The 25,186-nt window shown below is 30.6% G+C and overlaps 1 protein-coding gene across 4 annotated transcripts in view; it reads left to right on the forward strand.

Moving 5' to 3' along the window:
* The window catches only part of LOC123554870 (scavenger receptor cysteine-rich type 1 protein M160-like), a 76,862-nt gene that overhangs the window by 44,416 nt on the left and 7,260 nt on the right, over positions 1–25,186 (forward strand). For 3 of the 4 annotated variants that reach the window (XM_053547624.1, XM_053547623.1, XM_053547622.1), the window contains exons 8-16: positions 1–179; positions 1,712–1,874; positions 18,479–18,651; positions 19,364–19,477; positions 20,331–20,450; positions 21,060–21,173; positions 23,312–23,425; positions 23,580–23,693; positions 24,406–24,525. In XM_053547624.1, the coding sequence (XP_053403599.1) occupies positions 1–179; positions 1,712–1,874; positions 18,479–18,651; positions 19,364–19,477; positions 20,331–20,450; positions 21,060–21,173; positions 23,312–23,425; positions 23,580–23,693; positions 24,406–24,525 (1,211 nt within the window). The remainder of the gene's footprint in view (positions 180–1,711; positions 1,875–18,478; positions 18,652–19,363; positions 19,478–20,330; positions 20,451–21,059; positions 21,174–23,311; positions 23,426–23,579; positions 23,694–24,405; positions 24,526–25,186) is intronic. The other variant, XM_045345258.2, reaches the window with a different exon arrangement.

Below are 25,186 nucleotides of genomic sequence, written 5' to 3' on the forward strand. Positions count from 1 at the left end.
GAATAGTGGCTTCAGCACATATGCTCACCCTTTGGAGACGTATTACAGAAAAGCCTGGCTGAGCTCTTTGACATGCAAAGGAAGCGAGACTCATATAATGCAGTGTGATCGTTTTGGATTTAGTTTAGTACCACCTCTTATGCATACATATAGGAGAGGAACATGGCTTTATTGTTTTGGTATGACTTCGATTTCTGTGAACGTTTTCGCAGCCTAAATTTTATGCTCACCGAACATGCCGAAAGGGGCACGGTTCATCCGTCCCGGCATGTTTTGTCCAGAATATTTCCCAGTTACCGCTCTGTGGAATTTAGCGAAATCTCATAGGAAGCTTTATTCTCAAAAGGAAATGCTCATATTGTGTTTCTGTTTCTTTAGGATGATTTTTCACTCAGTTATTGCTCTTTCTTTATTCATCATTGATTTACTGTTGCACTATTTCATATCCGGGTGTCCAATACAAAACATACACATACGCTTGTCTTTCATATAATGTTTTCTTTACTTAATCATAATAGTTTTTTCACTTTTTTAATTTGCGTCGTTGGAACGGTGATGCATTAATAAACTTTGCGTCTGTTTTGTCATATCTTGTCCATTATATCTAGGCAATGTAACAACCCGCCTGTCATTCCAGTTTCACCTGAGAAGTCCATTGCAAAGACTTAAAATGAAAGGAGGATAAGTTCATTTCACTGTTAGATCAGAATACTTTTTACCCTGAACAACAATTACTTTATCATAAACACATTTTAGATTCTCAGTTAAGACCGTTGTTACATATAACCACTCTTTGTGACATTATTTCGTTTTTCATTTTAATGATTTTATTATCAATGTCATATGTAAAGGAGGCGCAGGAACTCAGTTTGAATAATGGTGTCATTAGAATATATTAGAATGGTTGTTACAATAGTAGCTGTATACGGCTTGTGTGGCTCAGACAAGATAACATTCGGCAGATGTGCGTCTCGGTAGCTGCATATGTATATGTATTATCAATACGGTAATTCTACTGTGCTTGACAATTTTAGTCTGGTTTGCTTGTTGCAAAGTCACATTGACAGGCAAAGGGTCATATGCCGAGTTTTCCGCCAACGATTGAAAACTTTTTCAAGTCTATCCGCGCATAATTTCAGGCATTGACTGGCACTCTTTAACAATGCCCTTTAACAACCCAGCTATATCTTTGCGTTACTGAAATCTATCCCTGCCATGAGGTATGCGTTTCAATGCCAGCTAACTGCATTATTTAGGGAAGAAAGCCCAGCATCTTATAATAAGGCATTACTTTTATATTCATTATTCTCGCATAAGACTGCTGTAATTGTCACTTTTCGGGTATGTTTTAACAGAAGAGAAAAACTGTCTTAACAGAGTGATTATAACACTTAAATATATATTCGCATTCCGTGACAAAGCGTAAATGTATAACGGTCCCAAAACGGACAATTTAGAGGAAAATGACGTCAGCGTGAAATTCAACGTAAACTTAACTGCGCATTTCATGGATTCATGGAAAAATTATGACTTGGTTGGAGAATATATACATTTACTTGTTTTTTACGCGTTTTATTGAGTACCAATCCTTCGGGATTCTGCAAATGTTATAACACGAAATAATTCGTTATCCCTACATTTTAATATCTTATGTAATGCATCTATGAGGCCGTATGTGTTTTGTTCTTATGTAGGTATTTGTATACTTCAGACTTTAATATAAAGACCATACGGCTGGTAAATGGGTCAACATTTTATGAAGGCAAAGTGGAGTTAGATGTAAATGGTCGGTGGGGATCAGTTTGTACAAGTCACATGTCATTTTTGCAGAAAGAGTTTGCCGCCGAAGTCGTGTGTAAATACCTAGGTTACTCGTAAGTAAACAAACACGTTTAATCTGGACGAGAAATAATTATGCTCTTCTACGAAAATGGAGGGGTATATTGTTCTGCAGATGTCGGGTGGTCAGTCGATCAGCCTGTCTGTAGATCAATTGGTGTCGGATGTTAACTCAAGAATGCTTTGGCTTAAGACATGTTGATTGGAAGGTTTATCATTGCCAGCAAATGACCTCTATTGATTTTGAGGTCAGTAAGTCAAAGGTCAATGTGATTTGGAACAGTTTCCAGACAGTAATTTGAGAAAGCTTGGTCCTTAATAGAGACGCTGATCATGATCAGCAGATGACCCCAATTGATTTTGATGTCAGTAGGTCATAGGCCATTTTGCCTTTTGATGAAAAATTATTTCAAAAATCACATTGTGTGAGTGAATCGCTTTAACAGCCTGTCGCGATAAAATTATGTAATTCCAGTTAAAAAAAACTTATAACGCCTCAAGGTTAGTTTGGCTTCATCTTTCATATTCATTTATTATGTTTACCTATTAGAAAAATATAATGGAAGTAGTATAAGAAATGGGGCTTTTGGACCGATTTTGACCCAACTTAATTTTAACCTTTGACCTAAACCAAACAATGCCGACCAATTAAAAAACAACAGATTTTTATAATACTATGAAAACCTTTAGTAAATTATAATTAAACACTTCTTTCAAATCTCTGCCAAAATCCTACCACGAAGGCAGCAAAGTGGCAGTCGGTGCCAACTTGGCAAACTTTTGGCAAAACTTCGACAAAGTTATTTAATATATTTAAATTTGATAACAATAATTTCTGCCAAATTTCTGCCACGAAGGCAACAATGTGACAGTGTCTGCCACCTTGGCAAACTTTTGGCAAATTTTTGGCAGATTATTCTAGTTGATAAAATGTAAAGGTAAACTTATACTGAAAAGTAATTTATAATTATTTGTTAATTTTGTTTTACGTTGTTAACTTTTAGTATTTTATACAATAAATCATAAATGTTTATATAATCTTGTATCATTTTCCTGAAAAATAAACAATAATAACCGCATAATACACTTGTTTTGTCTTGATATTGTACATGTATACTGTTATACTTTACTTAAGGTATATATTTGATTACCTCTTTTGGTGGAGGAAGTCCAAATGGATCAAATATATTTTACCAATACAACATACCCAGTGTGTTCCAGACCCAACAGAGTCATCTTAATGGATTATTCCACATTCGACCTTTGATTTTTTTTTGTTTTTGGTAAATTATTTCTATTAATAATCCCCAAAAGTTTTTAATTTTCAATTGTTTTACCCATTGTTCAATTTTAAAGTTAGAAATTGGTTTGTTTATAAATTTTATGTTTTTTACTATAGGAATTCGTCTGTAAGGTCTCCGTTGAGAATCAACCTGTATACCCTGACCTTGTCCCTTACCAATTAAAAAGGATGTAATCAAAGGTATTCCTAGACTAGCAGCCAGCATACCTAAGAACCCGCTGTTTTTGTTTTTGTTTTTGTGTTAATTTAATCACTCCAGATCCCACTAGTTGTTTTCTTTGATTAGGTGTAAGATATGGTGATATCATGTTTCTTTTATCATTAGCTACCGAAATTATACCATTTCCAAGTATTTTACTAACACCAGTACTGGCAATTCCTGACAAAGCTCCGACGCCTAACGGTCCTAATATTTTTGGAGCTATTTTTGCAGCTACCGAAAGTACTGTCCGACCTATCAGACTAGCCAAAGCTCCCAAAAATCCTCCATTTTGACCTTGCCTGGACATTTGTTTTTTCGAAATTGTAATTTCTAATCCCTTCTTATTCCTAATAGACTTTTCAATTTGATTAATTTGTGTTTTTGTTAAAAGCAAAGGAAAGTTACCACGTAATTGTTCATGTTTAATCTAAAAGTATATGGGATCTTATTGTTATAGGCTTGTGCTAATTTCTTTTCTGCCCATCTGTTAAATTTACTTTATTTTCAATATAATTTGATGTCATTATATATTTTATATATATTTCATTTACACAATAACAAGTTCATTACCAATAGTATTTATTTTAACCGTTTCTTCATACAACATTTAATCTAGCTGTTAATGTAATGTGCTTAGGATCTTCTGTTATTCTTTCCTTTTTAAATTCTAAGTTAAAATGAACAAATCCAAACAAACGTTGCAAATTGAATTTATTTAAGATACTTCCAGTAGTTTTATTATTTTGTTTATGAAAATGATTAAGAACATCAGGGTAAATTCTTGACATACTTATATATTCCGTTTCTGGATAAAAGAAACAACACCATTACCAACTTCAAGACGGCAAGATTCCAGCCTACAATCATTATCTGCTGCATTAGCTTTAAAATGTATCTAATAAATGTGGATTATATTCTTGTGAATTATTTTTATCAGGTCGTTGTAAATAAACAAGCACATGTTCAGGTTACACCAGCTGTTATTCTAAAAGTTATATTATTTTGTTGTGTATCTGTGTGTGTGTGTTCGGGTTCAACGTCTTTTTCAACAATTTTTCAGTCATATAAACGACGGTGTCTACTTGTAGCAGTGAGCACAATGTCCAACTTTATAGTGCTGCCTCACTGGAATATCACGCCGTAGACACGTGGCATGATACCCCACCCAGTCACATTATACTGACACCGGGCTGACCAGTCCTAGCACTATCCCCTTAATGCTTTTGTGTATCTGTTGATTGCATTTCACGAAAGCATTTCCAACTTGCATTTGTATATCTTTCAGAAATTAAATTAAATTAAATCTATAATCATTGAAATTTAAACGCGGAACCCACACTATTAATCTAGTTACAATTACCCTACCTGCATCAGCAGCATTGGCTCTATAAATTAATTCATCATCATTTGTTTATTGTATTGTTATTTGAACTTGACTTGTGGGTAACAGGTTTTGTTCCAAACCTTGAAAAAATGAATAATTATTTAACGGAATTTTAGTATTACCTCATTACCACCCTGGATCGATAACTTCCTAGCAGCAAAACCTTTATTATATCCAGCTTGGTCATCCCTACTCTCAGCACTATCGGTATTATCTAAATAAATAAATTCGTTTGTTCCAGTTGATTTTGCATAATCATTAGATAGTTCAACTAAATTTTTTACATTTATTACCTTGTATAAATTATTACAATCATAGACAATTTTTCCATTGTGTTTAATTATTAGCTGATCAATTATTGAAGCTGCATTATTAATTAAAGCAATTTGATCGTCACCGCCATAATTATTACCATTAGCAAGTTTATTAACTTTAAAACTTACTTCAAAATAGCCATTAAACCAATAAAAATATAAACTTCTACCATTAATTGTAAAGTGATAGCCACTTTTTTGTTGTTTAACATTATTTCCCAAGACAGAAATTAAAGGTGTATCTAACTGAATAGGGTTTAGTTCGTATCTTTCACAATACTGTTTGGTTCTAAACATGTAAATTATGTATTATTTTATTTTTTATAAATTAATCTGTTAGTAGGTTTACGCTGAGGTAAAGTCCCAGATCCTGATAATATTCTATTTATTCTTATATCAATATCCTCCTCATTATCATTATTATTTTTACTATTATTTTTTCTTGTAATTTCTTGGCAATTAATTCACCAACAGCAAGTTTCTTAACGTCCACAGCGGTGTTTTTAAAACTTTTTAATTTTTCTGTAATTTTATTAGCAGCTAAATTTCCGACTTCCGTTCCAATCTTTTTTGTTCCACTTTCAAGCGCGGATTTTCCTGGGCGTTTATTCCAGCAGTGCTAATTGAAGATGCAACAGAAGATGAAAACAATTTTGCTAAAGTGTCAAAGATACCTGTACCAACAGGTTTACCTTGTATAATTTCTTCTCCAGTTTGAGCATCAACGTAAATAAATATTCCTTTGTTTTTATCAGAAACTTTTTTGTACATTATATAAAACTAAATTTTATAATTTCATAATTTATATTTCTTTTAAAATTAGTGTAGAACTTGTTTCAACCCCATTAAAATTAATTATTCTACCAAATACGTCTGTAATATATATACTTATTGAATTTATAATATTTTTTATTAATTTCAGAATATCCGACTCTGTTTGGTTCTTTTGTAAATGGATAAGCTCTTGTTAAATCTGCAGTACTTAAAGCATAGATAATATCACTAAAATTACCATCAACAAGTGAATTATCAATAAGATCACAATGAATGTAAATTGTATTCACAGAGTTAGTTATATTTGGTGTTGTATTTCCCCATTCAGTATTTCTCAAAGCTTTTTTCTCAAATCCAAGCAATGTACGAAAATTTGACATTCTTAAATCCAACATAAAATAATCATGAATTGAAATTAATATCTTAAAACTACTTAAATCAAATTCCAAAATTATCGGAGCAATGTCTTATTTATCAAATTCAAAATCACCATTACTTATTAGTGTTTCCCTAATATAATTATTGATGTCCGTATAACTGTAAGAACCATTTTGAAATATAATATCTTTCTATTCTTTACCATTATTATAACGAATTTTTCTATTGCCATATTCATCACTAAAATTATGCCAAGAGTAAGGCATAGTGTTAATACTATCCACACAACAAAGTTATTTACTTAACACTATTAAATGTTGTTATTTTTTATCGTTAAACTATAACTAAATTTTTTGTTCCATTTATATATTCAGAAAAATAATTTTTATATAACATTTCATGTTGTTTTGGTAACAATTTATTCATTTTTAATAGTTCATCTATTATGTTAATACCTTCATTTTTTAGTTCTTCATTATTATTTCCAGCATTAATTGAACCACAAATAAACTCTAAGTTATTAACCAGTTCTTCTGGATTACACGGACAAACGTCATAACCTTGTCCTCTAATTACTTTTTTAAAATTCATAAATCTTTTAGTGCTAGGTAATTCTGATTTTTCTGTTATTTTTTAAAATAGTTTTCTAGAAAGTATTGAATGTTCTTCTATTATTGTTATATCTTTTATTAATCAAATCGATTAAATCATTATCTACCTTAACGTTAATTACTTCTTTTCCAGTTCTTTGATTCTTAGCAATCAATTTGTTTTGGCCATAAAGTTTATTAAGATCAATAATTATATTACTATATTGTCAATTTGGTGAAACTTTATATAGATTTTGATGTCTTATTCCTTTTCCCTTCTTCTTGTACTTTTTTGATTTAATAATATCATCGAGCGAAACTTTATAATTTGCCCTATTTGTTGCTTTATTTTCTAAATTTTCTATTTCTTCCACTTTAGCTTCTGTCTTATTTTTCTTATTTTGTTTTCCATTAGCTATACCTTGTAGTTTTCTTCTTTCTTCTTCTGCTTTTGCTTTAATGTCTTTTATATTTTATTCAGTTATTTCTCCTTTATGAAATAAGTTAAAAACTTTTTGCGGTTTGAGATATTTATTTTCATCTATATCCAACAAATTATCACCTTCGTTTGGGTCCAATTCATATACCCCCAATTCTTCAGGAAAATACTCACCCTGATCCGAACCCTTATGTTCTTTAGATAATAATAATCTAATAGATCCATCTTTCAATTCTTCTACTGGTTTATAGTTTTCTTTTAATATATTAATCTCTTCTTCTGCTAATTTATCAAACTCTTCTTTCGTTATTATTGCTTCTGGTGGTAACGGTTTCTCAGTTATCCTCATCCTTTCTTTTCCGTAATCTTCTAATTTCTTAAGTTCATATTCAGGAACCCATGCAACATGTTCATCTCCCCAATCTATTGGTGTATAAGGAGCTGGTTTTGAAGCTTGTTGTCTTTAAGATTCTTCCTGCATTTCTTTAGATAATTTTGTAATACCTTGTGTCAGATCTTCTGAAGTACTTTTTGGAATTGACGCTAATTGCTCTTTAATTCCAGGTAATGCTTTTAATTCTTTTGACAATTCTTCTTTTTGACTTTCTATTCCTTCTGTAATTGGCTTATGAATTTCACTATACATTTCTCGACCAGTAGCTTTTCTTATTTTTTCTCTTCTTATTTCTTCTCTTTTAGCTCTTACCTTTTGCCCGACTAAGTTTTTTTTCTTATTCTCATTTCTTTAAGTTTTGCTAACATCTATATAATAATGTAAGATAATGTAAGATTATTATATAATGAAAATTCCTAATTATGATACAAAAAGTGATAAATCTAAGAACTTTAAGCAAATTTATCCTTTTATGCCAGATTCCTGTTTTAGAATGTTAATATGTGGATCTTCCGGATCAGGGAAAATAAATACATTAATGCATATGCTTCGAAAACCTCTTATATTTTATGATAAATTATACCTGGATGCTAAAAACCTAGAACAATCTAAATATCAGGATTTAATAAATCATTTAAGTGAAATTGCAGATGAAATTGAATTAGATCCAAATGAAATACTTGAATATTCGGCTGATCCCAGTCAAAATCGAACCTTGTGAGAATCTTGAACCAGAAAAACAAAAAGTAGTTACTGTAATATTTGATGATTTATGTGAAGAAAAAAGTTCAGAATGAAATAACAAAATACTTTTTACAAGGACGTTACAACACCTGTTCTGTTATTTATTTAAGTCAGTCTTACTATAAAACACCAAAAGATATTCGAATTAACTGTTCACATTATATTTTGTTTGAAAGTCCAGGTAAAAAGGAAAATGATATGATTTGTAATGAACTAAATATAGATCGTGATTCTTTTTCTAATGCAACAAAACAAAAATATGATTTCTTATATGTTGACAAACCAAGGAAGTTTTTAAGAAAAAACTTTACTGAATAATATAATGGGAGTTTTTAATGATGTAAAACAAATAAGTGAACCAGACAGTATAAGTAAAGTTAAATTTGATATAGATTTAAGTGATTATGCTACTAACAACAATTCAAAAAGCTTAAAAAGGACATGGACTCATATCTTCATAAAAATAAGGAACTTGATAACACAATGAACAGAGCATTAGATATGGGAGGTAATGAAATAATCAACCTAGGAAATCCAGATAAACGCAATGATGCAGTTCCAAAACGGTTTGTGTTTAAAAAATATCAAAGTGTAATAGAAGACTATAATCTTGAAGATAACAAAAACATTAATAAGACACTAGAAGCAGAAGTAAAGAATATTGAAGAATAAGAAAAAGCTATTATAAAAACCATTCATTATTAATAGTTGAATTACAAGGTAAAATTGAAAAAGAAATGAAAGCTATGGTTGATTCTATTAAAGAACTTGAAAAGAAATCTGATTTGACAGATATTCAGATGAAAGAAGTATTCAGAACCAATTTTGAAATAATATACAATCAATTTCAGGAATTAAAAGATAGTATGATTAAACATGATGAACTAAAAGACAAGATTATTGAAGCCGGGAAAAAGTTACAAAATATGTATCAGTTAGAAATCAGAACAGAAATAAATAAACTTAACACTGACTTTACAAATAAATTTGCAGAATATAAATCTGAATTTGAAAAGGCAGCTTCACAAAGAGGTGATGACCATGACACAGCATTAGATAATCTTAAAAAAGAGCTTAATTCTAACATAGAAAAATTTAAGAAACAACTTCGGGGCTTGATTAGTGTTGTTGACACACATCACAATCTAAAATACGCAGAATTAAGTGCACTTACAGAAATAATACAAAACGATATTAACGAAGTCAATGCTAAAAGAGAAGGAATTAAAACTGAACTGGATTTTGTAGTTGAAAAGTTAGTTAAACAAGGAGAATCAATTACTGCTAATGCTAAAGCAATTTCCACTAATGCAGAAGAAATTACAAAAGTAAAAAGTGCATTCTTAAAACAAGAAACACAATTAGCTAGAACAAAATGTACTGTTGACAATTTATCTGCTTCTGAAGTTGCTACAACAAAACGCGTTGATGATTTAGCTGATGTAATTCTTGAACATGAAAATAAATTTGCAGAATATAAATCTGAACTAGAGAAAGTAAGACGTGAAGTGTTTCTTTTTGAACATTACAGTAGCAGACAACTACATTTAACGGTTGGTCCAAGTTTGTATTTTATTCGAGATAAACAGATAAAAAAGTCATTATATACCCGAGATTTATTTGCATTATTTGGAATACGAGTTTATAAGATTACAGATTATAAAAGTTTTATTAAAAATGATAAAAATGGATATGAATTTGAAATCCAAGAAGATGGGCATTATATAATTGAAATAAATATTATCATTGATCACTACTCTGATCACTCTGATCATGATCGTTTTATTTTTAGCTGGCAAAATGATCACACAAACGGACATGAGCATATATTATCTGAGGCTAAAAATACAATAGAAAAAAGTGGAAACTTCACAGGTCGCTCAACACGACAAAAACGAAAATGTTGCAAGCTCGGTTTGATTGAGCCTGTCCATGGACGGTAGTGGAAATGCATGCTACCGTCCACGCCCTCTAGCCCTGGATTGAGCAGAACTCAACATTTACACATGTTAAAAGTACAAAAAGCAATTTAGAGACATTCGCAGATGTATTCAAACGGCGGTGAACATGAAACTTTCAATGATTCAATGATACACGTGTTTACAACACTGGTTTTCAAGAAAAAGATTGAAATTGATTTAAGCAAAGGAGTGACGTTTAGAATTTATCCGGGACTGTTTAAAAATAATAAATTTACTATAGAACCAGAAAGTTATGTTAGGTTCTATCTAGTTAATTAAAGTTTTTAAACTTTAGTTTTAATTAATTACTGTGTTTTTTATATAATGGGAATATTTAATAATATAAATGAAAAAAGTAAGTAAAACAGAACAGCAAATAATGAGAAAACCTCCTTTGTTTTTAACATCTGCAACAGAAGATACCGATAGTGGATTATTTCAATGGAAAGTTGTAAATGCTAGTCCTGGTTTAGTTCAAAATGGTAATAATGTAACAATCAAACAAAATTGCATTATAATTATTCTTATAGATGCAATTAAATCAGATAAAGGAGAAGCTAAATTGGAATTAATAAAATAAAGAAAATAAAATTCTTCAAAGTTACAATGCAAAAAAAAACAACAGAAAAAATGAATCTATTTTTATTAATTATGCTAATGAATTTAAAATGACTGATGTAATTTATATTAATTCTTTAAACGTTATGAATATTCAATTAACAATTTATGGTTCTGTAATTTAATGATAGGCTAATGTATCAATACCATTATCAAGAATATATCTTTTATCGTCATAACATGATAAAGACGTTTTATTTATAACATAATTGGAAAGATTATGCTTATCATAACTTTAAAGGTATGATTACTTTGGGTTGAATTAAACAAAGTATCTTTGTAATTTTTATGAACTATTGTTTTCTTTACAACATGCTTTTTAATTCCTTTACATTTTTTAGTATTAACTTCATTTTCTAATAAATATGAATAAATTTTACTTCTTAATCCGACAAATTCAACAATGGGAATGCCGGCAGCTTCATCTTTGAATTTTCCAATTACTTTTTTGTTATAATCAAAATAAAACTCTGATTTTGGGTTGTAATCACTATTATCAAATAAATCTTTGTCCTTATAAAAATCCTTATATGCATTTTTAGTATTTATTTCATAACATAATGAATCAGTATCAGTGAATAGTAATTTACAGTTGTCTTTATACTTTTCCTTTATGTAATTATAATGAAAATCATACATTAAATATTTTGATAAATCTAAAATACACATTCCAACATAACAAGGTCTGTTTAATAATAAACTTTCTTTTATTTTATGAATACCAAACAAGTTCTTATTAAACATTGTTGAACTAACAAATGAAGGTTATGCTATATATTTTAATAAAAGATTTTCATCATGTGTCAATTTAATATTAATTCTTTTACGTAAATTCTCCATCGTCTTACCGAATACACTATTATTCATTAACTTAAAAAGTCTTTTTCGAATGAATTTTTTGCTTTAGATCTTTTTTGAGTATTAAATATCAATATATCCTGTTAACCAAGGACTTTCGTCAAAAGTTAATATTCTATGTATTTTTGTTACTTTTAATCCTAATTGTGTATAAAGTTCTAGGTTTTTATAATGAACTACATAATTTTGTTTTTTCATTAAAGTTGGAACTAATTTTTTTACATTACTTTTTCCTATTTGGAACTTACTTTTAATATTTTACTATAATTTGAAAGCCATTTATCTGGTATTTTATTTTTTTCAGGAGCTAAAGGATAATTGTTGTGTACCGTATGTAATTATTTTGGATATTCAAGATCACATTCAATTATAAAGTTAGTTTTACATTTTGTAATTAATTTCTTTTATTGTTTTTCGGATATGAATTTAAAACTTCCAGAGGGTAAAAGACACATAGCCCAACTGTAAAGGTTATTGGCGCCGAGGTACATAATTTTAGTTTCTAATTTAGGATCATAATCTTTCATATATTTATTGTTTGCTTTGCTGTAACGATTAGCTATATAACTTATTCCTCCTCTCAGTCCCTTTTCAATAAAAAGATACATATCAATATCAGTTATTAAATCCAGATTTATTCCAGTCATGTTTAACATTGGATCCGAAGCTAACCCAGGACTACTGAAGTAATGACAAGGGTAAAGTTTATAATATTCCAAACATAGTTTTCTAAAATATTGAAATACATCAGCTAAAAGTAATACGTCCGTTTTTAAATATAAATCATGATATTCTCCCATTGTTTTTATTTTGAATTTATTCCAACAAAATTTAGCATGTTTATATTCATTGTCGCTGATGCGGCTTTCATTTAAAATTGAATAAAACTCTTCTTTAGGAGGTAATTTTGTTTCTTTGAATTTATTAAATGAATCCATGTAATCATATTCAAGTGCAACTAAAGGTTCCAGCTTCGCATTGTTTTATTTTTTAATTCTTGAGATGTGTACTTAAATTCTGGAATATTTTTACTAAGTTATCCAATGGCTGAGACATAAATTGAAAACTATCTATAAAAATCAAGTCACTTACCATAAATGCCATATACCTTTCCATATTGTTAGGAATAACATCTATTTCATTTTTTAAATTTTTTATTTGTTGCATAATAAAATGACTATCATAACCTCTTAAATTATGAAAAATAACAGGAATTTTGTGTGTTAGTCTAAAATTAACATTAAATTCTGAGTGAGCACTTCCTCTAAATGTTCCTGTTATATAACAGTGGTCTCTTACTTTAGTTTCATTTTTCTTATATTCTTTTTCACAGATATGACAAAACTTTTGTTTTTTAAATTCACTTTCATCTTTTTTAGACATTCTTAATTCTTTGTTAAAATGTTCTTTAAATATTTCCTTACAATATTCCTCTTCCTCAAGCATTTTCTCAATAAATTTATAAACTGAATTAGGGCCTCTGTAAACTTGTGTTGGTTTAGTATATTTATCATCATAACAACAAACAACATTATAACCGTAACCACAATCTATATGCTTTTGATATGGTTCAGTAAATGAAGATTCAGGGGATGGTAAAGCAGTTGATATTTTTTCAGTTATTGATTCAAAATCAGCATGAATTACAAAAGGTACTGCTAAACCTTTATGAAAATTTTTATAATAAATCTAACTTTCCTCTTTCGGCAGTTTTACAGCTTGAACACCATTAATAGCTAAACAATTTGGTATATGTTCATTTAATATTCTTTCTTGAGAAAAATTTTGTAAACATGATTTGCATTTTTTTTTCTTTATGTTTTGTTTTGTTAAACATTAATCTATTAAATAAAATCTGGAAAGTAGATCCCTCGGAAGCACCGAGAACAATGCAAACAGTGAAAATTGCAGACTCGGTTTGATTGAGTCTGTTCGTGAGCTGTAATGGAAAATGCAACACTGCCCATGCCCCCTATTTTATCCAAACATAATGCTTTATCTTATCTTTATTAATTAACAACATGTCACAGTGTTCTTCATATTGGTATTTTGAAATGCACAATGAATAAATACCTGTAGGTTCTTCATAACCAAATATATTAAATGAAATGTCATTTTGAATTTCTATTTTAGGTATTTGATTTATTGTAACAGGAAATTTCATTCCTTTATAATTGAGTTCTTCTATATGCTTTTTATATTTTGAAACTTCTTGAGGGTTTTTAACAGGAAATTTGTAAGCTAAATGACACCATCTAAAACATTCATTATCATCGTTCTTTATATTTATTAATCCTTTCATTGGATGTATTTATTATTATTTCATCAAAAGCTTGACGTAAAGTGTTTTTCATTTCGTTTGTGTTAATAATTTCTAAAGCCATTGATTGAAAATAAGCTGATTTATATATTGTATCTGTTTTACTCATTTTCGCAAAAGTAATTTTTAAAACAACATTTATTTTATACCTTTTTAAAGTTTTAAGTTCAGATTTAAGAATACCAAATGAGTCTTCTGTATTTGAATATAATTGACTTTTCGGATCATTTCTATATGTAATTTTAATTTCAAATTTCTTAAAATATTGCTTTGTAGATTTCTCAATTTCTCTAACGGGCATCTTTATATTATATTTAGAAAAAAAATCGTTAAGCAAAAAACATAACATTAAGAAGAAACAAAATATTTAAATCTATATCTTTTTCCATTGGTTTTTGATATTCCACTTTTTACTCTGTTTTTCCCTTCACAGCACATTTTTATTAACCCAGAATTAATATTAAGGTCTTTAGATGCTGCGTAAGTGCTTCTATACATTTTTTCTTCATTAGCATCACAATCGGTTGCAATATTATTTTTTAGGATTGTTTCGATGATTATTTGGTCTTGGACAATCACATAATATTTTATTATTTTCCTCTTCTAACATTAAACAACCACAATCCCATTCAAATAAATTACTCCTAAGGAGATAAGGATCTATAACATTTTGTAATTTATCAGTCACAAGTCTTTTATAATCATCGCTAACTATTTGATGAAGTTTTGATTTAATAACGTTTCTTCTGTTTAGTACTTTTTATATGACTTTATCTTCATTCATTATTTCTCCTAAAGTGCTAGATAATTTTGATATAATAATTCTATCTACCTTTCTATTAACCATCTATATAATATATTTATAGACATAAATCTTTAAGAAACGCACGCAAAGAAATAAATCCAGCAATCAAAATTTAATACAACTCTTCTTTTTTTTTATTTTTATATCCGTTAAGTTTAAATTCCTTCATATGCATTTCAAGAGGCATTGAATAGTCTTTTTCTTTCTGCATTTCTAACAGTATTGTAAAAATATCCTGAATAACTTTATTTGAATCTTCTTTATTTACTTTTCCAATCCGTGCTTTTTGTTATAAGTTGTTTTATTTTGTGATGATGTAATTTTAAAATAGCTTTTATTTCTTCAACTTTTAGTCTATTAATAAACATTGTAATTACTGATGAAACAGCGCCAGCAAATGCTACAAATATAGGAATAGCTGGAAAAAGTGCTAATGCAGCTGAGCAACAAAAGATACCTGCTGTAATATGTAATCCAGTTCTTTCTCTTCCACAAAACTTATAACTTTTTCTGTAAGCAACAGCAAGTTTAGTCAAGTGAATAATTAATTGATCTATTGTTTCTATTCCATTAAAAATTAGATTTTATTACTCATTTATATACTATGAGCCGCGTCATAAGAAAACCAACATAGTGCGTTTGCGACCAGCATGAATCCAGACCAGCCTGCGCAACCGCGCAGTCTGGTCAGGATCCATGCTGTTCTCTAATAGTTACTCCAATTCCAATAGGCTTTGAAAGCGAACAGTATGGATCCTGACCTGGTCTGGCTGGTCTGGATCCATGCTGGTCGCAAACCCACTATGTTGATTTTCTCATGACGCGGTTCATATATTTTTTAAATTAAATTTTTCTCCAATTCACTTAATGGTAGCCAGCTATTAAATTTTTCACTATAACCTTTCCATTTTACTAAAGCTTGTTTTTTCTTATAGATTCGTCTAATAACTTTTTCTATTCTAAACACCTCTTGTTTTGGTAGGTAAAAGTTCTTGCTCATAAAATGAACTCTGAATTATTTCATTATTTAAATCTTTTATAGTGTATGTTCTGGGATTTGTGTTATTAATTCCATAAATTATAAATATTTCCTCTGTCCAGTTTGGTGTATATCCTTTTTCAAAATGCAGTTTAAGTTTGCTTAAGTGAACCCGATCACCAATTTTAAACTTTGGTTTACTCTTTGGTATCTTTAAATTACCATATAAATTAAAGTAAACAGTACCTTTATTTAAGTTTTACTGGCTTCAGTTGGTGTCATTTTTATACTAGAATGTTTTTTTTTTTTGTTATATTTATCAACCATATCCTGCAAATTATCTAAATAAGTGTAAGTATTATTTGCTGTTAAATATTTCCACATTATTCTTTTTAAACTTCTATTAAATCTTTCGATTACTACAGCTTTTCTTCATTAAATGTATGATACATGTTAATCTTATTTTTATTCAAAAATGATTCAAACTTTTTATTATAAAATTATTTTCCTTCATCTACCCATAAATTTGTAGGTGTTCTACCTTCAGAAATTATTTTTTCAAATGCTTCAGTAACAGATTCTCCAGTTTTATTCTTTAATGGGATAACCCAAGCATATTTGCTAAATATATCAATAACGGTTAATAAATACTTTACACCTTTATTATATTTTGAAAAAGCTTGCATATCAACTAAATCAGCAGACCAAGTATCATCAATATCATTAACTATCACCCGTCGTTTCGTAAATTTTCGTTTAATCGGTTTATGTAATTTTTCTGCTAATCATCACTCCATGTTATTTCGGGGGTCTTTTTGAGTAAGCTTGCAGCTTCCGAGGACTTACGTCCAAGTAAATACTCTACCCCCTTTTCCCGTTTTTTGACTTTTGTTTTTATCCAAGCCCGAGTTTGTATTTTGTTTTAATTGCAAGTTTTACAACTAAATGTTTTGCAATCTTTTCTCCAAATGTTTTTGATTTAGTGTGATCTAAGTTGGAAAGCATTTGCTTCTCACATGTACCTTTTCTACACCGCTGTCATAGCAAAAGTCATGGTCCATACATACTGCGTCTTGTCCATTAACATGAGGTCCATTATCTAAAGGATTTCCTGGCCCACAATATTTATATCCCGGAAGTGTCAAACCTTTCTTAGGTAATAAAGGTAACATTGCTTTATGAATATCTAAATTACCCCCTGTACTTTTAACAAACTTTAATTACATTTTTCCACAAGCTGAACAGGTAACCATTATCATTTTTGTCCCGTCGTTTGCTGTAACATAATGAGGATTTATATTATCAGTAAATCTTCTTTCTTTCAAACAAAATGTTTTATTCTGTAAACTCATGTATATATTATATGTTGTTTTTTTTTTTCATTATAAGACTAATAATGTAGTTACTAATTGAAAATAATTTTAAATACCTTTACATTTTATCAATTAAAATAATCTGCCAAAAGTTTGCCAAGGTGGCACACACAGTCACATTGTTGCCTTCGTGGCAGAAACTTGGCAGAAATTTAAATATAAGTATGCTATCAGATTTAAATATATTAAATAACTTTGTCGAAGTTTAGCCAAAAGTTTGCCAAGTTGGCAGCGACTGCCACTTTGCTGCCTTCGTGGCAGGATTTTGGCAGAAATTCGGCAGAAGTGTTTGATTATAATTTACTGAAGGTTCTCATAAAGTACTATGATAATCTGTTGTTTTTTTAATTGGTCGGCATTGGTCGGAATTGGTTGGTTTAGGTCAAAGGTTAGAAATAATTGGGTCAAAATCGGGCCAAAAGCCCCATTTCTTATACTACTAGTGAAAGATTATTTATGTCTACAATGAAAGAAATAGGAACATATCTATCTTTATGAACTATACGAGAGTGTTTAATTTTAGATATGTCCATATTTTAACCATACAAACACATAATTGGTACTGACCAGAAGTGCTTATAAACTTGCAGTTTATTTATCCGGTTGTCAAGCATTTAGACTAGAGAATAAATGCTACAGTGATATCTTTCCAAATAGTTCTTATAGAAACATCTGAGTTGGAATTCAGCAATGAATGTTTAATTTTAACGCTATCCTTATAACAAAATAGTTGTATGAAACTGTATGTAGATGAAGTCCTTTAGTTATTATTAACTTAAGCCAGCTACTTTCCTTCAGCACTTTAGAGGATTTCACAAACATGGCTGGGTTTCAAACCTCGGAATTTAGAACTGACTAATGGAGAAGAAATATTCACTGGATTTGAAAAAGCGCCGATTGTGATTAGCAAGAGCTGAGTACAGAAGAAAGATTTTTCATAGCGTATCCGATTTGAAAGCAAATAGTGTACTGACATCAGATATTATTCACAACTTTTGACTTTTTTCTTTTAAGAAAGGAAAATGGAAATAACAATCAAATGCTAAACCTATTTGATAGGAACGGAATCCCATTCTGAATATGAATAAAACTAAATTTTAAAAATATTTATTATAATAAATAGAATACTTAAAACGTGGTTTTGATTGTCGCTTTTGCAATTTTAAAACCGTTATAATAGCCAAATTGAATGTACTTTTACAGGGGGAAAGACAAACTGCTCGAAGATGAAAACATCGCAAACACTGGTGAATTATTTTGGATGTCGCGGATATCTTGTCATGGAACTGAATCGAGCTTAATGGACTGTACATACACTAAAGGGCCGATTACTTCTTGTTATGACAATCCTGAGTATCTGGCTGTTCAGTGCATTGGTATCATAATTTACTACATAAGGGTGGCCAACCCACGTGACTGTTTGTTATTGTACACACCTGGAAAAACGCTCGATTCATTTAATATTTTTGTCTATATTATCCTTGTGTCTTGATTGATTTGAATAAAGAAAACTGTTATCACACTTACCTCAAATGTTAGTGTGTACCTTCACATTTGGACTGTGATAAAACATTTAGGTAAAATATCAAGAAAACTTTCAAAAATGTCTGGAAGATGCTTTGTACTGCAGAAAGCACAAACTTTCCTGTTTCCGGCGCTTTTTATTTAAGTAGATTAATCATGAGAAAATGATAAGCAAAATGTTACCCGAATCGAGCGATTTTCCCTGTGTATACGATACCGAAAAGTTATGTGAGTTGGCTGGCCTATGTCTTATCTGTTTTCGTTACAAACATATGAAAATATGGCTCAAGGTCTCTGTAAAAAGCTCATGAGTTAATAATATAAAGAACGCTTTTTGTACTTCGGTCTTCCTTCCTAATATAGCTAACTGTCATTAATTCAACAATGCATGATATACTGGTATGATGACGCTTGTCCATTACATAAAATTGTTTAACTAGTTTAAAGTGAAAGTTTAAGACAATTGTCTTAACTGCTGTGACATGTAATCAGTCATTCAGGAGCTAAACTATATGCATTATGCGAAAATCTATTATTACGGTTTTGTTTGAATTTAATTTTTAGATATAGATGAATGTTTATCAAGTCCATGTCTTAATGGAGGTTCATGTGAAAATGGAAATCTATCATACTCATGTCAGTGTCCTGACAAATGGGGCGGTACAAACTGCGAGATAGGTAAACATGGTTCAATTTTCTATTTTGTTATCAGCGATGTATTTTATTCAAATGATTTAGAAGGTGCATTTCTTCATTAAACTAAGATTATATAAATTGACCTTATACATCTCCTTATCACTTATCCACTTGCATAACCGAAAGGAAAGAAATTTGCCACCGGTCCGTTCCCCTGCTGAAACCCTGTTCGATTGTCACTATACTGTAATCTGTCATTTAATCTCTTTTCAAAGTAATGTCAGGTTTCTCGGCGGAGTGTTTGGAGTGGCGTTGCAAAAGCTTGTATTTACTTTATAGAGTTTATTTCAATAAACAAAACACCGAAAACATTAAATAAAAGGTGCTATTTAAAAACTTTTGGCAAAAAGTATTACATGGAGAGGTAGACGGGAATAGATCCTCAGCCATTACACAGAAACATGCAAATTAAACATTTTACATTTTAATAGAAAGAATCTCACTTATACATTTTACATCTCGAGTCTTTCCATATCTCACCAAATATGTGGAGACATCAGGGTCTATGGTAATAAACTCCTGCATACCGCCATTCTTCATTTCTGTAAAAACATAAAAGTGTTACATTTAGTAGAAATTTATTTAATTTTTGTATTATGACTCAATGTCGTTATATTTTCCTGTCCTTTGAAGTCTATTCGAGTGTTTCATAATATAATTATATAATTATTTACTATAATAGAATATTGCTTAAGCCGGTGCTAGGGGCGTAAGTGTTGTTACGTATCTCATGAACAGACTGTCAAACCTAGTCTGCTATTATTTTGCTTAGTTGTCATTTATGATTCCTTGGGATCTTCTTACTGATTTCATGATTATCTGCTGAATATTTCAGACCTAGAATATGATGCCTGTATAGAAACAACGTGTCTCAACAATGGAACTTGCAAAGATTTACTTAAAGGATTTGAATGTGCTTGTTCTATTGGATTCGATGGGGATATTTGTCAAAATAGTATGTTACTAGTCTGTTTCAAGGAAAACAAGTTCATAAACACGGTGATGAATGAAACCTACGTAGTATGTTCAGTAGAAGTGATTTTAACTACCAAATGTCTACTGTATTTATATATTTTATCAATAAAAAAAAAGAATGCCAAAAATTCATTCTTTATCATTAATTATCAGATGACATATTTCAATATATAAGCACAAAATTCCCGGGGGTTCGTTCTGTGCATAAGCTCTATCGTTGATACTTAGCTCCAATGCATAGTACTCAGTTACAAACAGACTGCCTAAAATGCTACGTAGTCATTAGCATACCTCTGATCCTCCTATTTCTGCTACGGCGTTATTAACCGAGATTATTCCGGAGATACGATTGATCATATGGGGGTGACTGTTGTTGGAAATAAAGTAAAACTGAAGTATCTGTAAACTTAGTTAGCAATCAGGTATTTAAAGCCACTGACTGAGAAGGGTTTAATAATTGACTTTTTCTGTTTGTAAATGGTCTTGGCAATAACACATTCTATATTCTTGCCACTTTCCTTTGGATGATTTCATTTCTTTTTTTTTTTTATTAAACAAGTTGAATCTTGTACAATGTTTTACTCAACAGATATCAATGACTGTGAACCGTCACCATGCAGAAACGGGGGCAGTTGTGAGGACAGAGTCAATGGATACAAGTGTTACTGTATAAGTGGTTACGCTGGCATAAATTGTCAGATAGGTAGGTAAATTTAGATAATCTAAGCGAAACTGTATCAACATTTTTCCAGATATTATGTTTAGCTTTAGCTTTTCTCAATGCTTTGTCTTACAGTGTGCGAAAAGAGCCAAACAACAGAAAATATTAGAAAAAAATGTTGTTTCACTCTACATAACATTTATTGTCAGATTACTTATATATACAATGAATTTTGGAAAATGACTGCATAAAAGGGCCTCGCTTTCGACAGCAGAAAATAAATATTTTCAAAGAACTGTTACATATCCTCTTTTATATGCATTTGCATTTGCAATAATGTCCCAGTGTTGAATTTAACAATATTAAATGGAACGTAGTTTTCTGCAATTGTTTATGTTTATTTCTTTACAAGAGGCAGGTACAATTTTTTAAGAATATTTCAAGTATTCATCGTACAGGAGAGTACGGGGAAGAACATGTAATCATTCAAAGTAATTGTCAGATATATTGTTGGTAAAGATGCGATTCGTTTATCAGATATTTCTGTGTTTTAATGGTATACTCCTAAACCTTAAGTTTAAATAAAATTTAGATGACTGTCTTTTTGAAGCAAGAAAAATAGCAGACTCGGTTTTTGAGTCTATTCATGAGAAGCAATGGAAAATGCAACAATTCTCACGCCCCCAAGCCCCGGCTTAAGCGGACATTTATTACATAAATATTGAATATTGAACGGAGTACATGATCCCAAAGCGCTTAAAAATATAACAACAATGAATACACGTTCGGGAAGATCTTTTACTGTCACCGCACGACACTTAAAGGCAAAGTCTCCTATATAAGTGACCCAGAGTGACCCAGACTTTTTAATCCCCGATATACAAGATACTGTCTGGTCCAGTCTGATAAGAGTCCATAAAATTCCTGTAGACTTGACATGTAGCCTAATGGTTATTTCCTGTGTTTTGCATTTTATTGATTGAAATGCCTTTTTTTTTTTTTGGGTGGGTGTGGGGGGTGGGGTCAGAATGTACAAAAAATTATTTATAACTCTTATAGCAAAGCAATTCTCACTCCTTTTAGGAAACTCTCACCTTTTTTTTAATAAACAATAAAATAATTATTTAAAACTGAATAAGAGAAAATTACAAATTTGTTTATTCAATGATTATGATCTTTTTATCAAAAGTAACAAAATAAAACCAGGAAGAAAGATAATTGCTGGATTGTATTAGAAATTAAAGAGAGCGTTAAGTTGCATTTTAATAAATAAAAAAGGAATATGGACAGAAGGATTTTATATATTAAAAATGCATAATTACCCTTGTGTTGTCTAAATAACGTTTCTTTTATGTATAATAAAATCCAGCAATTATAGAGATATCATTGTTCAAAATACACATAATTTATTATTTATAAAAGCTATGTGCCTGAATGCATATTTTTGTATTTTTGATAAAAAAAACAGCAGTGATGAGATGTAATTGTTAAAAAACTTGATTTATTAAAAATATGATAAAAGCACTGTTGTATCTTATCATTTTGTTTATTTAGCCCTAAGCTTTCTAAACTCGTTATAAAGGTGAGAACTGATTTGCTATAAAGGTGAGAAATATCACCTGCAATTTATTTACTGCACAGTAGCTATACAGTAGCTTATTATGATAAACAGAAGCAAGTCTATTAATGGTCCAGACTTGTGTATTGGCCCTTACTGCCAATACGCAGACCTTATCATCACCATAGGCCACATACCTGGCATACTAGAATCAGTGTCTTTAAAGAATACTATAAAATGTAGAAAATAAATGTACGCACTTGTTGATAGTCTTTGTCAAGTAAGGTGAAAATTAGGTTATCAATAAAAATAAGGGGGAAAACCGACGATATTTACAAAAAAATATTTTCAGTGTTAGAAAATGCACACTTCGAATCAGGAAACAGGTGAAAATTAGGTTATCAATAAAAATAAGGGGGAAAACCGACGATATTTACAAAAAAATATTTTCTGTGTTAGAAAATGCACACTTCGAATCAAGAAACAGAAACCCGCGTCATAAAACCATATATCAAGGTACCAAGGTACGGAAACGTGAATTCAGTACCTGTTACAGTAAGCAAACATTATGTACAACTGGAAGAATAACATAGACTTATGTGTCTATTTCTTTTCTTAAAAGATATAGATGAATGCTTGTCTCAACCGTGTGAAAACAACGGTGAATGTTCAGATAGGATGAATGGATACGGTTGCTGGTGTGCTCAAGGATATGGGGGAGACCGGTGCCAAATAGGTAAAACGATTCAAATAAACTGAACGCTTAAAAGAATGATTATGACTGGCTTAAACATATGCAGTAACTTTATGTTGTCAAAATATAAAACAAATTTACTACCGTTTCCACAGAAATATAAAAATATGAGTCATAATATATTGTATATTTACAGATATAGATGAGTGTAGTTCTTCACCTTGTGCAAATGGCGGTATATGTGAAGATTTGGTCAACGAATACAAATGTCACTGTGCAGAAAAGTTTGAAGGAAACCAGTGTGAAAAAAGTAATATTAATTGATAGCGTTCTAATAGCGTCTTAAAATGTATTAATTATGATCATCATTCGGACTGTACCTTATTATTACTAGACTAGATCATTGGGATAATTCATTTGAATCTAAATTTTGTCAAATGTATTAAATGTAATACAGTTGTTTCTAATACTGGCTATTATGGACAAAAATCATTCATTGTTGCTTTAAAATTGTTTCAACATCATTATTTCGCAAAATCGGAGGAGAAACATTCGTTGAACATAATTTATTTGATTATGCTCTGATAATAAGTGAATTAGGGAACGCTGGCTTATTGATTTTGATAATGATGAACTAGCATCACTGTGACTGCAATTATTTTGTAAGAGTGTAGAGCATCGACAGCAGAATGATTAGGTTAGCTTTTCTTAAAATCTAATCAATGGTCTGTGGATCATGCTAACGTTCAACTGACTGAGTATGTACACATACTAGTGTACCATCGAGCAGTTCCATAAAAAGGAAGCAACTGTCTCTTTAGTTAATACATTGCAATAAATGAATCTCAACTTGCAAATGCCTTTGCTCGCACAGAGAGCGAGGTGAGAAAAAAACATCCATGGGATTCGATTGCTTCGGTTATTTTCGTTCTTTTTAATTAAAATATCCTATCACAATACCAACCCGTCGAGACGGGCTGGAATAAGTTACAAATGAGCTCGTTTTGCACTTTTATTTGCAGAAATAGAAAGTCAAATTACGTTGATAGCAGTACTTGTGTCCGCAATTTGTGTGTTACTACTTAGCATTGTTCTGATTGGTTGTCTCTGTCTCAGGTGCAGGAGGAAACAGAAAAAGACAAGTAAGTTGGGTTGGTTATAAGCTGATCTATATAGTAAACTAGTTGTCAAAAAGTGAAGCAAGTGTTCAACGATGACGCAATCTTGTATGCGTCTGTATATATTGATTAATTTCATTGAAAATATACGGCTGAATATGTTGAAAACAGGTTAAGTACGAATTATATTATTTACAGTCAATTGAAATGATCTAAGTAGAGGCGAAAAGCCATTCGGGTAATAACGGACCCGTGTTTGCTTTTATTAGCTCACATGTGCACGAAGTGCTCAAAGGTGATTTTTTTGTGGTCAGTAATTGTCCGGCGACCGTCATCGTCCGTCGTCTGTCGTCCGTTGACACCTCCCGACCAACACCAACAGTCCAATTTTGATGAAACTTCACAGGAATGTTCACTGCATTATCCCCAATAAAAATTAGTCAAAGAAATGAATTCCATACAGAACTCTGGTTGCCACGGCAATCAAAATGATAAAATTTTAAAAATCTTCCTGTCAAAACCACAGTAGCTAGGGATTTGATATTTGTAGTGTGGCATCATGTAATGATCCTCTCAGGTTTGTTCAAATTATTCCCCTATGGTTAGATATGGCCCCGCCCTAGGGAGAGGGTCATATGATTTATGTACATTTATAAAGGGAATTTTGTTTTAAATATTCTTGTCC

Source organism: Mercenaria mercenaria, chromosome 7, assembly GCF_021730395.1.
Source record: "Mercenaria mercenaria strain notata chromosome 7, MADL_Memer_1, whole genome shotgun sequence".
NCBI classification, from domain to species: Eukaryota; Metazoa; Mollusca; class Bivalvia; order Venerida; family Veneridae; genus Mercenaria; species Mercenaria mercenaria.